The sequence below is a fragment of the Ipomoea nil genome, unplaced genomic scaffold (assembly GCF_001879475.1).
Source record: "Ipomoea nil cultivar Tokyo-kokei standard unplaced genomic scaffold, Asagao_1.1 scaffold0268, whole genome shotgun sequence".
NCBI classification, from domain to species: domain Eukaryota; kingdom Viridiplantae; phylum Streptophyta; class Magnoliopsida; order Solanales; family Convolvulaceae; genus Ipomoea; species Ipomoea nil.
This window is the reverse complement of record NW_017616696.1, coordinates 4,826,517-4,837,754: the sequence shown is the minus strand read 5'-3', so window position 1 is coordinate 4,837,754 and position 11,238 is coordinate 4,826,517. Positions and strand designations below refer to the sequence as shown.

Here is an 11,238-nt window from a genome sequence, read left to right as displayed (position 1 = left end):
CAATAATGATCATCCTAGCAATAATGATCAGTCTAAGCCGCAATCTGTTCATGATGAAGAATCTGAAGCTGGTCAGATCAATATTAATCCCAGGAGATCAAGCAGACAACGAAATGTGCCAACAAAGCTCTTTGACTATTATTGTGACAGTGCCATAAGTCACAGGACTTCTCCACATTTGCTATCAAAAGTAATGTCTTATGATTCCCTTACTCCTGCACATAAGATGCTGGCCTTAGCTGTTTCCTCAATTAAAGAACCTTGGACTTACAAGCAAGCTGCTCAGCAAGAATGCCGCTTGCTGGCAGAAGGCAATGAATGCCGAGATCGTGGCTCTTCAAGACAACCACACCTGGGAACTCACCGACCTTCCCCCAGGCAAAACACTAATAGGGTGCAAATGGATTTTTAAAGTCAAGTTGCGCTCGGATGGCACAGTCGAACGGCACAAGGCGAGGCTTGTAGCGAAGGGATTCACTCAACAATTTGGTGTGGATTATTTGGAGACATTCTCCCCGGTTGCTAGACTAACCACCATTCGAACTCTACTGGCTGTGACCACATCTAAAGATTGGAACATCCATCAAATGGATGTCAACAACGCCTTCCTACACGACGACTTAAATGAGGATGTTTATATGGTTTTGCCTCCCGGATTTCAGAGTGAGAAGCCCAACCAAGTCTGTAAGTTGCTTCGATCATTATACGGACTCAAACAAGCGAGTCGTCAGTGGAATGAGAAATTGAGTTCGGCTCTGCTACAAATCGGCTTCCAACAGTCCAAGACCGAACCTTCTTTACTTACCAAAGGGGTAGATGACAACTTCATTGCCTTGCTAATATATGTCGACGACATAATTGCTGCCAGCCCCAGTATTCAAGCAATTAACGCTGTTAAAGAATTCCTAGATGCTGCGTTTAAAATCAAAGACCTGGGGTCTATCAGTTACTTCCTGGGAATAGAAGCACGCAAAGTGAATGGTGGTTTGAATCTCTGCCAACGGAAATTTGCGTTAGACATCCTTGACGAGGCAGGCTTTATTGACTGTAAGCCGGCGAGATCTCCCATGGCACAAGGACTGAAACTTACGCATGATGATGTTACTCCTTTGCCAGATCCCAGCAGTTACAGAAGACTGGTGGGGCGTATGCTCTATCTCACTGCCACGAGACCGGATATAGCTTACTACGTCCAGCAATTGAGCCAGTTCGTGGACTGCCCTACTGACAAGCATATGTTAGCCGCACACCGCATTCTGAGATACATCAAGCAAGCTCCAGGTCAAGGGTTGTTGTTCCCTAAACACTCTGAGCTTCATCTGAATGTGTTCTCAGACTCCGATTGGGCTGCTTGTTCCGAGAGCCGGAAATCCATTACCAGCTACTGTGTTTTTTTGGGCAATGCTCTAATCTCCTGGAAATCAAAGAAGCAGAGCACAGTCTCACGATCTTCATCCGAAGCTGAATATAGAGCATTGGCTGCTACCACCTGTGAAATTCAATAGCTGAGCTATGTCCTAAAAGATTTACATGTTGAGATGGATAAACCAGCCACGTTATTCTGTGATAGCAACTCGGCCATCGCCATTGCCGAGAATCATGTCTTCCACGAGCGCACCAAACACATCGATATAGATTGTCATATCGTGAGGGAAAAACTTCAAAAGGGATTGATCAAGCTTCTGCCGGTTTCCACGCTGAACCAAGTAGCTGATGGCTTCACGAAGCCCCTTGCCACACTGCAATTCTGTCAATACGTTTCTAAGCTGGGCATACAAAACTTATACGCTCCAGCTTACGGGGGGGGGGGGGGGGGGGGGGGGGTATTAGACCATATGCATGAGATTAGCCAGGGATAATTTTGTCAATCTCCTTAGTTGGTTGCAACGGCCTTTGGCGCCTTTTTTTTTCCTTGTGTACTTAATGCTTCATACCTACTTGTAACTGACCAACTTTCTCATTCATTGAATCAACTGGTTTCATTCCTTCCTTCCAGTATGATTTCTCTTTCACATTCACAATAGCAAGTCACTATTCCATCACATGTCAAACTCAATAATATAAGATGAAAATTACAAAAAAGTTCAGTCCACTGTGTTTCTTCCATTAATTACTTTCATAGTGTGGTGTAAGATAAACTTTAATTTATAATTATCTAAAAAATTGTCAAAACCTTTGCCAAATTAGTATTATAAAGTCGATTTCTAAAGCACTTTTGACATAAAGATTCATTTAGCTTGTCAAAATCCCCAAGCTAATTTCATAATTACATTAACAACATTTAGCTAGATATCATGTTGGAATTTTTTTATTTTTTTATTTTGGCCCTGCTGGGATGTATTGTTACAATAAAAATACTATTATCCCACTTCACACACTGTTTTTCATTAGTTTTTCTTTTTTTTTTTTGAATTTTCCATTAAAGACTAAAATTTGTATTGTTTTTATAATATATCTAGAGATCCCATATGCACACTCTTTTTGTTTAAGTATTAAATAAAATATATTTCTAAAAGAATAGAAAACTGTAGATGAATATTTGTTGCGTTGGCGTATGCTTGGGGTTTATTGGCTCAAAAATTTTCAATTGTAAAGCGATTGCTTATTGACTCCGGAAAGTGACAAAATCTACCCCACCAAAGGGAAGGCAAAATAAATAAATCCCCACTATATAGCGTACTGACAAGATGTAAATTATTTATTAATCTTTGGTTGTGTGAGTACAAACTAGGTAGGGAAATATAATGGAAAAGAAAGAATAATAGCACGTGGTTCAATATGGTACAAATTCCCCTGTTGAGTGATGCATAAAAGATGCGTCTTATTATTGCCTTTGTTGTTCTTAAATACAATATAATAAAAAGAGGGGAACCCAATTCAAATTGGTTAGAAAATTGAGTTACTAACTACGATAATGTCTCAAATTTAATTTTCTGTGAGAGCTTTCTATTAACCTTCTTAACTTGAGTCGGCATGTCAGCGTTTCTATAGGTAACTTAAGGTAGTTTACTTTCTTGTGGTGTAAGTTTTTTGTTAAATCAAAATATAATAGAAAGGGGAAATTACATTTCATTCCTTCAATTATTCCTTGTTAGTCATTTAGCCTCTTTTGTTGTTGCAATATATACCTTTAACTTAAAAAACCAGTTAAAGTGAAGTTATTTATTTTGAAGATAAATATCGAGATTAAATATGTTATAATTAAAGAAAAATATAAAAATTTACTAAAATACATATATACTAAGTAAAATCTTAACGGGGTTAATAGTTTTATTGCTTTATGGACTAAAATTGTCTTCTTTAAAAAATAAAAATTAAAGGTAAAAAAGTCAATAATTAAAATAATTAATAGAAAGTAATTGAGAGATTAAAAATACAATTTTCCCTAGAAAAATCTTGAAGTTAGAATCCTTAATCATGAGTTTGAATTTCATTACAATGTTAATTATATTGTACAGTCCCTCATGGGATGGTTGGTTTTTATTTGTTTAAAATCATTGAATTTCGTTCTTATAATACATTATATATACCCATCATTTTGATCAATAAAAATTTTTGAAAAAAAAAAAAGTTGATTAGACCTTAAGGGTGTGTTTAGAAATCAGAAAAATAATTTATGAAAAATATTTTTATTTTCAGAAAACATTCATTTCCAGTGTTTGGTTGCATTCTAAAAAAATGTCTTGGTGTGTTACGTTCATTTTACTTAAAATGAGCAGAAATGTGTAATTAAACATTTTAATGGACCAGGACTATGTGGTCCAATGGTATTCGGGTTGGACTTCCATTTGGAAGGTTGTGAGTTCGAGCCTCAGTGGAGGCGTTATTAGCTCTTTGTGTTTCAATAGGTTGAGAAAGTATATGAACAGATACTACAATGTAATAGAGCTAGTAGCATTCAAAAAAAAAAAACATTTTAATGGTTTTGTTTAGAGCATCCACACTAGTAGTTATTTAGGAGTTATTTCTACATGAATTCTCTCTCCCCCAAAGTTAATAGCTGATGTGGGGAGGAGTTATTTTCAAAAATATTTCTCCTGCAAAGTATGGTATATTTGTGGCCCAGTAGGTAAGAGAAATAATTAAAATATAGTGGGTTAAATGGTGGATCCATAAAAAAATTGAGAAATAACTCAAAACTGATGTGGAGAAGGGTTTTTAGGTGATTGAATGAGCTGGTGGAGGATGAGGCGGATGCTGGGACTCACAAATAACTGAGAAATAACCTCAACTGATAAGGATGCTCTTAGAATATAACAACATTTATAATAATTATAATTATAATAATAATAATAATAATAATAATAATAATAATAATAATAATAATAATAATAATAAATGGTAATGGTGGTGGTGATCGTGGTGTGGTGGCGGTGGTGTAGTGGCGGTGATTTCTGTGGTGGTAGTGAGGTAGTGGTAGTGGTGGTGGTGGCGACGGTGGTGGTGATGGTGTGGAAATTGAAAAATACCTTCTCCAAAAAAAATAGGAGAAGCTTAGTGATTTTTCAAGAAAATGGAGGTATTTTCTTTTGACCAAACACTCATTTTCCTTTGACTCACATTTTTCACTCTTTACCAAACACAAAAAACTCAAAAAATTAAATTATTTTCTAGGTCTCCAAACACATCGTAAAATTTCTATAGAATATAATAGTTATAACATAAAGTCAAAAATTGATCCTATCCGATGTCACTTGACACAAGATCTTAGGTATAATAGCATTTGTTAATTAAGGATTATATATAATATGTTTACATGTCAGTATATATGAGCTCATAGACTTTGTATACTAACCATATAAATATATAACTCCAGAATAGTATACGACAACGTGCAAGACTTTACAAGCTAACAATGTAACCTAAGTGTAGGTAGAATATCACTTTTTTGTACACGAGCCTAATAGTTATAGGGAGTATACTTACGCACACTACAGTCTACAGGCAGGTCCACTTTTGAATCTGGAAACTATTCGATCAGATTTATGTAAATAGTAATTTTGTGAAAAGAGAACCAAGTTTTTTGGTTTTAATATCAGCTTAAATATATTTTATTTAATTAAAACAACATATATTCTTTAATATAAATTATAAATTTTAGGGGATTTGAATTTTTGTATTGTATTAGCAACGGTATTATAACGGGTGAATGCATGCATATAGAACCAATAATTCCAAAGAATATATAGACATCCACAATTTATGATAAATAATTGTTTTGGACACAATTTGTGACTAATATAATGCTCATTTTGACTCAACCATTTCAAGCATTGCATATGCACTTCCACTCAATTATGATGGGAGTCCATTCACCATTTATGTCTCCTCATACTATCCACTGCACAACAATATTGTTATATATTCTTTGTATCTTTTAATATGACTAATATTTAAAAGGCATTGCTAAATCCTCATTTACACTTTATGTAAAATCCAACCTCCTCTAACAGGGTGTTTGGTTGAAGGAAATTTAAATTCCCTTCCCACTTAATTTCACTTCATTTCAAGTGTCACAAAATTCCTTTGTTTGGTTAAAAGGAATTACAATTCCTCATTTTCATGGAATTAAAATTCCATGTCCCCCCTGATATTTTAATTCTTGGGATTTTAGGAAGAAAAAAAGATGGTGATTGAGTCAAAATTACCCCTTACTTTTTTAACCTAAAATTAATATAATGTCTAACAACAGCAATGGACATTTTTGACTTTATACTACTTATTCCCTTTCAATTCCCATGTATACCAAACATTGGAATTGAAATTCTCAGTAATTCTATTCCTGTAAACCAAACACTGAAATTTAAATTCCCACTTTATTCCTAGTAATTCATCTCCCATGGAATTGCAATTCCTTTCCCACTTAATTCCCCCTCTCCAACCAAACGCCCGGTAAATATTCACCACTTATAAAATAATAAACCCCACCTTTTTTTTAAATACTACGGACTCTGTTACAATATAATATATGTTCATATATACAAGGTTACCTCCATTTCATCAGGTTGCCTGCTTACGTGGAATGTGAGTTAACATTTTAAATCATTTTTAATAATAAACATTAAAAAAAAAAAAAAAAAAAAAAAACCACCGGGCAGGGGTGACCGCCGGCCGCCCCCTTCCCCCTCCTTCTTTGTCTGCGACGGAGACGAAGACAGACTCTTCGTCTTCAGGGGAGAGGGTGGTCGGCGACTACCCCAGCGTTTTGAGGTGTTCAGTGGTCTAATTACACTATTTTTTTGTTCAGTAGCCTAATTACACTTTTAGGTTACGTTCTGTGGCCAATTTGGACCACCTTATTCCCAAAATAATAAATCCTACCATCTTAAGAGATAGTAATTTAATTAAATTTTTTTAGTTTGATTTGGGTATGTAATGTTGAGTGTGATCATACACAAATTCCTATATGAATAGAAAATCGTCAAGTTGATTAAACATTAAGTACAGCTCCCCCTATATTTTCATATATATATATATATATATTACATTATTGCGCAGCGAGCTGAGCTCGATCGCTTCTCTATCATATCATATCGTGTTTGGTTTTCAGCCATCTATCCATGGAGCTTCAAGGTTGGCCCTTTGAGAAGTTGATCTTTTTCTTGATTATCGTCTCATCAATCTTTGTTCTCATACTCTATCTACTGAGGATAAAGCTCTTTTACTGCAGCTGCGATGTGTGCAGCGCTTACATGTCAACGAGTTGGTATGCGAAGTACAACAATTTGTGCGATTGGTACACTCATCTTCTCCGCAACTCGCCGTCGAAAACCATCCATATCCATGTCCTCCGGAACACCATCACCGCTAACCCGGAAAACGTGGAGTATATGTTGAAGAGCAGATTCGAGAATTTCCCCAAGGGGAAAGCGTTCTCGGCTATCTTGGGGGATTTTCTCGGGCAGGGAATATTCAACGTGGACGGAGATTCATGGCGGTTTCAGAGGAAAATTGCGAGCATGGAGCTGGGGAGGAGCTCCGTGCTATCGTACGCATTTGAAGTGATCCAAACGGAGATTGATCGCCGCCTTCTTCCGATCCTGGCGGGGAAGAAAGACGGCGGGGTGGTAGACTTGCAGGATGTTTTCCGAAGATTCTCATTCGATTGTATCTGCAGATTCTCGTTTGGATTGGACCCGAAGTGTCTGGAATCTTTGCTGCCGATGTCGGAGTTCGCGGTGTCGTTTCACTTGGCGTCGAAGCTGTCGGCGGAGAGAGCCATGAGCGCCTCCCCGGTTGTGTGGAAGATCAAGAGGTTTCTGAATATAGGGAGCGAAAAGGAGCTGAGAAAATCTATTGAGGTTATGAATATGCTGGCGATGGAGGTGATTAGACAGCGGCGAAAGCTAGGAACTTCCGACGAAAACCACAAAGATCTTCTGTCGAGATTCATGGGGAGCATCGGGGACGACGAAACTTACCTGAGAGATATCGTGATCAGCTTCCTCCTGGCGGGCCGCGACACCGTGGCTTCCGCCTTGACCAGCTTCTTCTGGCTGATCGCCAACCACCCGGACGCGGCGGAGGCCATTCTCGCCGAGGCGGATCGGGTGGTCGGAAAAAACCAAGATCTCATCGCGAGCGAACAAAGGATGAGGGAGCTGAATTACCTCCAAGCGGCGGTGTGCGAGAGCCTGCGGCTATTCCCGCCGATCCAATTCGACTCCAAGTTTTGCGTGGAGGACGACGTGTTGCCGGACGGGACGGCGGTGAAGAGGGGGACTAGGGTTACGTATCACCCTTACGCAATGGGGAGAATGGAGGGGATATGGGGCTCCGACTGCCTGGAATTCAAGCCGGAAAGATGGCTCAGAGATGGGGTTTTCTTCCAAGAAAACCCTTTCAAGTACCCGGTTTTTCAAGCCGGACTTAGGGTGTGTTTGGGAAAGGAAATGGCCCTTCTGGAGCTTAAAAGCGTAGCGCTGTCAGTCCTCCGCCGGTTCCGCGTCCACTTGGCTCAGCCCCACCACACCCCCCGCTTCTCCCCCGGCCTCACCGCCACTTTCCGCGACGGCTTGCCGGTTTTCGTTCAACAAAGGTAGTGCCCGCCCTGCTTAATTAATTAGCACGAATCATATAATATAAGAAAAATGTTCAAATGGACTTTAAAAGTCAATTAAGTTAGACTTTTTTAAGTTGTAATTAAACCCATCAACATTTTATTTTGGTGCAATAGCATATTACTAAAATTTTGGCAACTCTCCGGCACTATTTCCGACCACAAATTGATCGGCGATGGACGCTGATCGTCGGTTGATTTGCGGTCGAAAATGGTTTTTATTTTTAATTTGTTTTCACATATATGCATGCATGTACAAAACATTTGGCTATAAAGAAGCAGCTAGCTTAATTAGCTGGTGACCACCTGGGATGGTTTTTTCCAACCTTAATTTCTCCGAATCCGTGCTTTTAATGCACGGTCTAGTCTGCATCGACACCTTATTTATTGTGTATCTGTAATTCTATATATGTATTTATGTGAATATATATATAGCCAAATTTGAATGTTCAATTCGCACCTACTGAATATTACTCTCTTTCTCTTCAGCAATTTTTCCCTTACTGCAATAATGGTGAAACTGTTTTTGTTTGATCCAATCTCAATCTTTATCAAACTCCATCATATCATTTCACAACTGTGGTCATATATTTTATCTTAAAATTTAAAAAATATAATATATATATATATATATATATATATATATATATATATATATATATATATATATATATATATATATATATATATATATATATATAATCGTAAATCTATAAATTTTACAAATATTTATGTAAAACTGTCGCTTGTTACATAGGTAGAGATTTTATCAAATTAAATGCAGAATACTTTGATTATATCGGGTAGTTGTTATGAGTTTTCCTCATAAAAATTATTATAAATATATGCACACACAAAATATAATGTACAACATTTTCAATGGCGTGTTTCATATTTTAAAAAAGAGACACACTCATTAAAGTTATTGTCTTTCCTATCATTTCATTTGACAATTATTCAATATGGCAACATCAATAGGGGGCTTGACGGGCTTCTATTTTAGGTTTATGATGTGATACCATATGGCATATCACAAACTAGCTAGCTAGGAAATACATATAAAGTTGCTAAAAAAGCTAACCCCTATTTCCATATGGTGTTGTATTGTTATTTACTCAAGTTATATATCATTGTACATGCATACCACGTGAAACACAAAAGTGAATTTCTAATGTTGAATTGATCGATGTATATATTATTAAAATTAAAGATGTATTAAAATAATTTGAGAAAAATAGCAAATAAATAAAGAATATTGGCAAGTTACGGAATCCAATCCATATTACATTGAAATGATTGTTGTAATATTTCTATTTACATTGGGAAGATTTTTTTTGAGTACACAATATTACAATGTAATATGTTAATACGTACTTTCTCAATATACTAAAGTACAAAGTGATCTCCCGTTTTGGAGAGCCATAGTTATATCGCTCGACCACAAGGTCTTTGGCACATTGCGAAGATTCTATCTATATTGAAAAGAGAAAATTCTTGGTACATATATAGATGTTTGTTTACATTATTGAATATTGCATATGATTTATTTATTTGTGATAAATTTGGTCAATGACATTCAAATTTATGCTTATTGGTTGGTCATAATAGGATAAAGTTACAAGTACACAAAATTTTATCAAAATCATTCACCTTCTAATATGACAATAAAACTCTTTTTATTTATTAATTATCGTGAATTAATTAATTTTACCATGCGTTAAAAAAATGAACCTATTTACTAATTACAAATCATATATTGCCACCTTAGATAATGGATTTTTTTTATCAATAATGTACTAAATTCCTCCATCATAATATTATAACTAGTAAAACATATTTGGTAAGTATTTAAACAAAAGCAACACACATTTGGTTTAATATGATACTTAATTGGGTAAGTAATGTGTCTAAGGGAAGTATATATAGTTAGATAAATTAATTTGGTATTTAATATTCAATGAAAAGAACAGCATAATTAAGGGTATATTAATCTTGTCTAAAAAGTTAAAATTACAATATTTTCAACCTACACTATAATTTCATATGCAGACAAATATAATACGGACATGAATAAATCGGGAATATTATATTAACTTGGATTGGTTCTTATGTCGTTGTTGTTGTTTAATTTATTGGATATACATATAGCTGGTGGGCCGGGTGAAAATATTAAAGAGTGTGCTGATAATTTAGGGTAATATAATAATGTGCAATTAGGCATGTGCAGTGAGTAGCCGGCAAATGTTACTGTAAACCATGGCCTACACAATTGAATGAACCATGCATCAAAACATAGAAATAGTATAATTTATGCATACAAATAATGAATATTAATGGTGGGTAGTTGGCTGAGTTCATTTCTTGTTCGATTTGAGACATGACGTTGTGGCTTATCATGGAGGGATGTGGTTAAATGACAATGTCCACCTACTTATCACCAATTAATTTTAAGTAGGATATGATAATCAGATAGTCAAAAAACTATGGGGTTAAGCGTGCTTGACTTACCGCAGTCACCTACTAGGAAGTAAGCATAATACAGTGTTAAGATCCACTAAATAAGTTCAGCTATGTTTTACAAATAATGAACCTCATATACATTAGAAATGAGCCTAAAATGTGCATGCTTAAATAACCAATCTTCAAAAAAAAAAAGAACATTCAATCAATTTGACCTTATACATACATATAAATAATGAACATTGTGGAGCATGATAGATCCATCTAATAAGCATTGTCAGTGGTCCTTGTGGATCTGATCTGCAGCTGTTTAACAAAACATCAAGTGTCGGTTCCAAACACTTGTCAAATTATACAACGCTGCTTGGTTTGTACTAATTAAGGTTGTGCGCACTGAAGATTGGTAGGTCATAGGTGGACGCCCAGACCATGAAAGGCATCCAATACCTTCCCATCTTGTCTTGTAATTTTATTTTCATATTTTTTTAAAGCGATTATGATCATCATCATCGTGTTTGATGCAAAACAAAGAGTATTGGACCCCTGCTAATGTTATTCTTTATTATTATTATTATTATTATTATTGTAAAAAATTGTGTGAGAGAATGTGCTACAGGTCAGAGTCGTTTGGGGCTTGAAAATCGAAATCTAGGAAATAATTAGGTCTGCAAAATGATTGGAACATATATACAAGATTTCGGGATGTAGGTAAGAAAGGA

General features: G+C 36.0%; 2 protein-coding genes across 2 annotated transcripts; both read left to right on the top strand.

Moving 5' to 3' along the window:
• Positions 1-314: 314 nt before the first annotated feature.
• On the top strand, positions 315-1,505 carry LOC109153165 (uncharacterized mitochondrial protein AtMg00810-like). The gene has a single exon (XM_019300977.1). It carries the CDS (start codon positions 315-317, stop codon positions 1,503-1,505), a length of 1,191 nt encoding a protein of 396 aa, XP_019156522.1.
• A 4,996-nt stretch (positions 1,506-6,501) lies between these two features.
• Positions 6,502-8,512, top strand: LOC109151611 (cytochrome P450 94C1-like). Its single transcript, XM_019299443.1, has one exon. It carries the CDS (start codon positions 6,561-6,563, stop codon positions 8,040-8,042), a length of 1,482 nt encoding a protein of 493 aa, XP_019154988.1. The 5' UTR covers positions 6,502-6,560; the 3' UTR covers positions 8,043-8,512.
• The last annotated feature ends 2,726 nt before the right edge of the window (positions 8,513-11,238 follow it).

What these genes read in the sequence shown, in the direction of transcription:
- LOC109153165 (XM_019300977.1), top strand. Translation starts at nt 315, where the DNA reads ATGAATGCCGAGATCGTGGCTCTTCAAGACAACCACACCTGGGAACTC.
- LOC109151611 (XM_019299443.1), top strand. Translation starts at nt 6,561, where the DNA reads ATGGAGCTTCAAGGTTGGCCCTTTGAGAAGTTGATCTTTTTCTTGATT.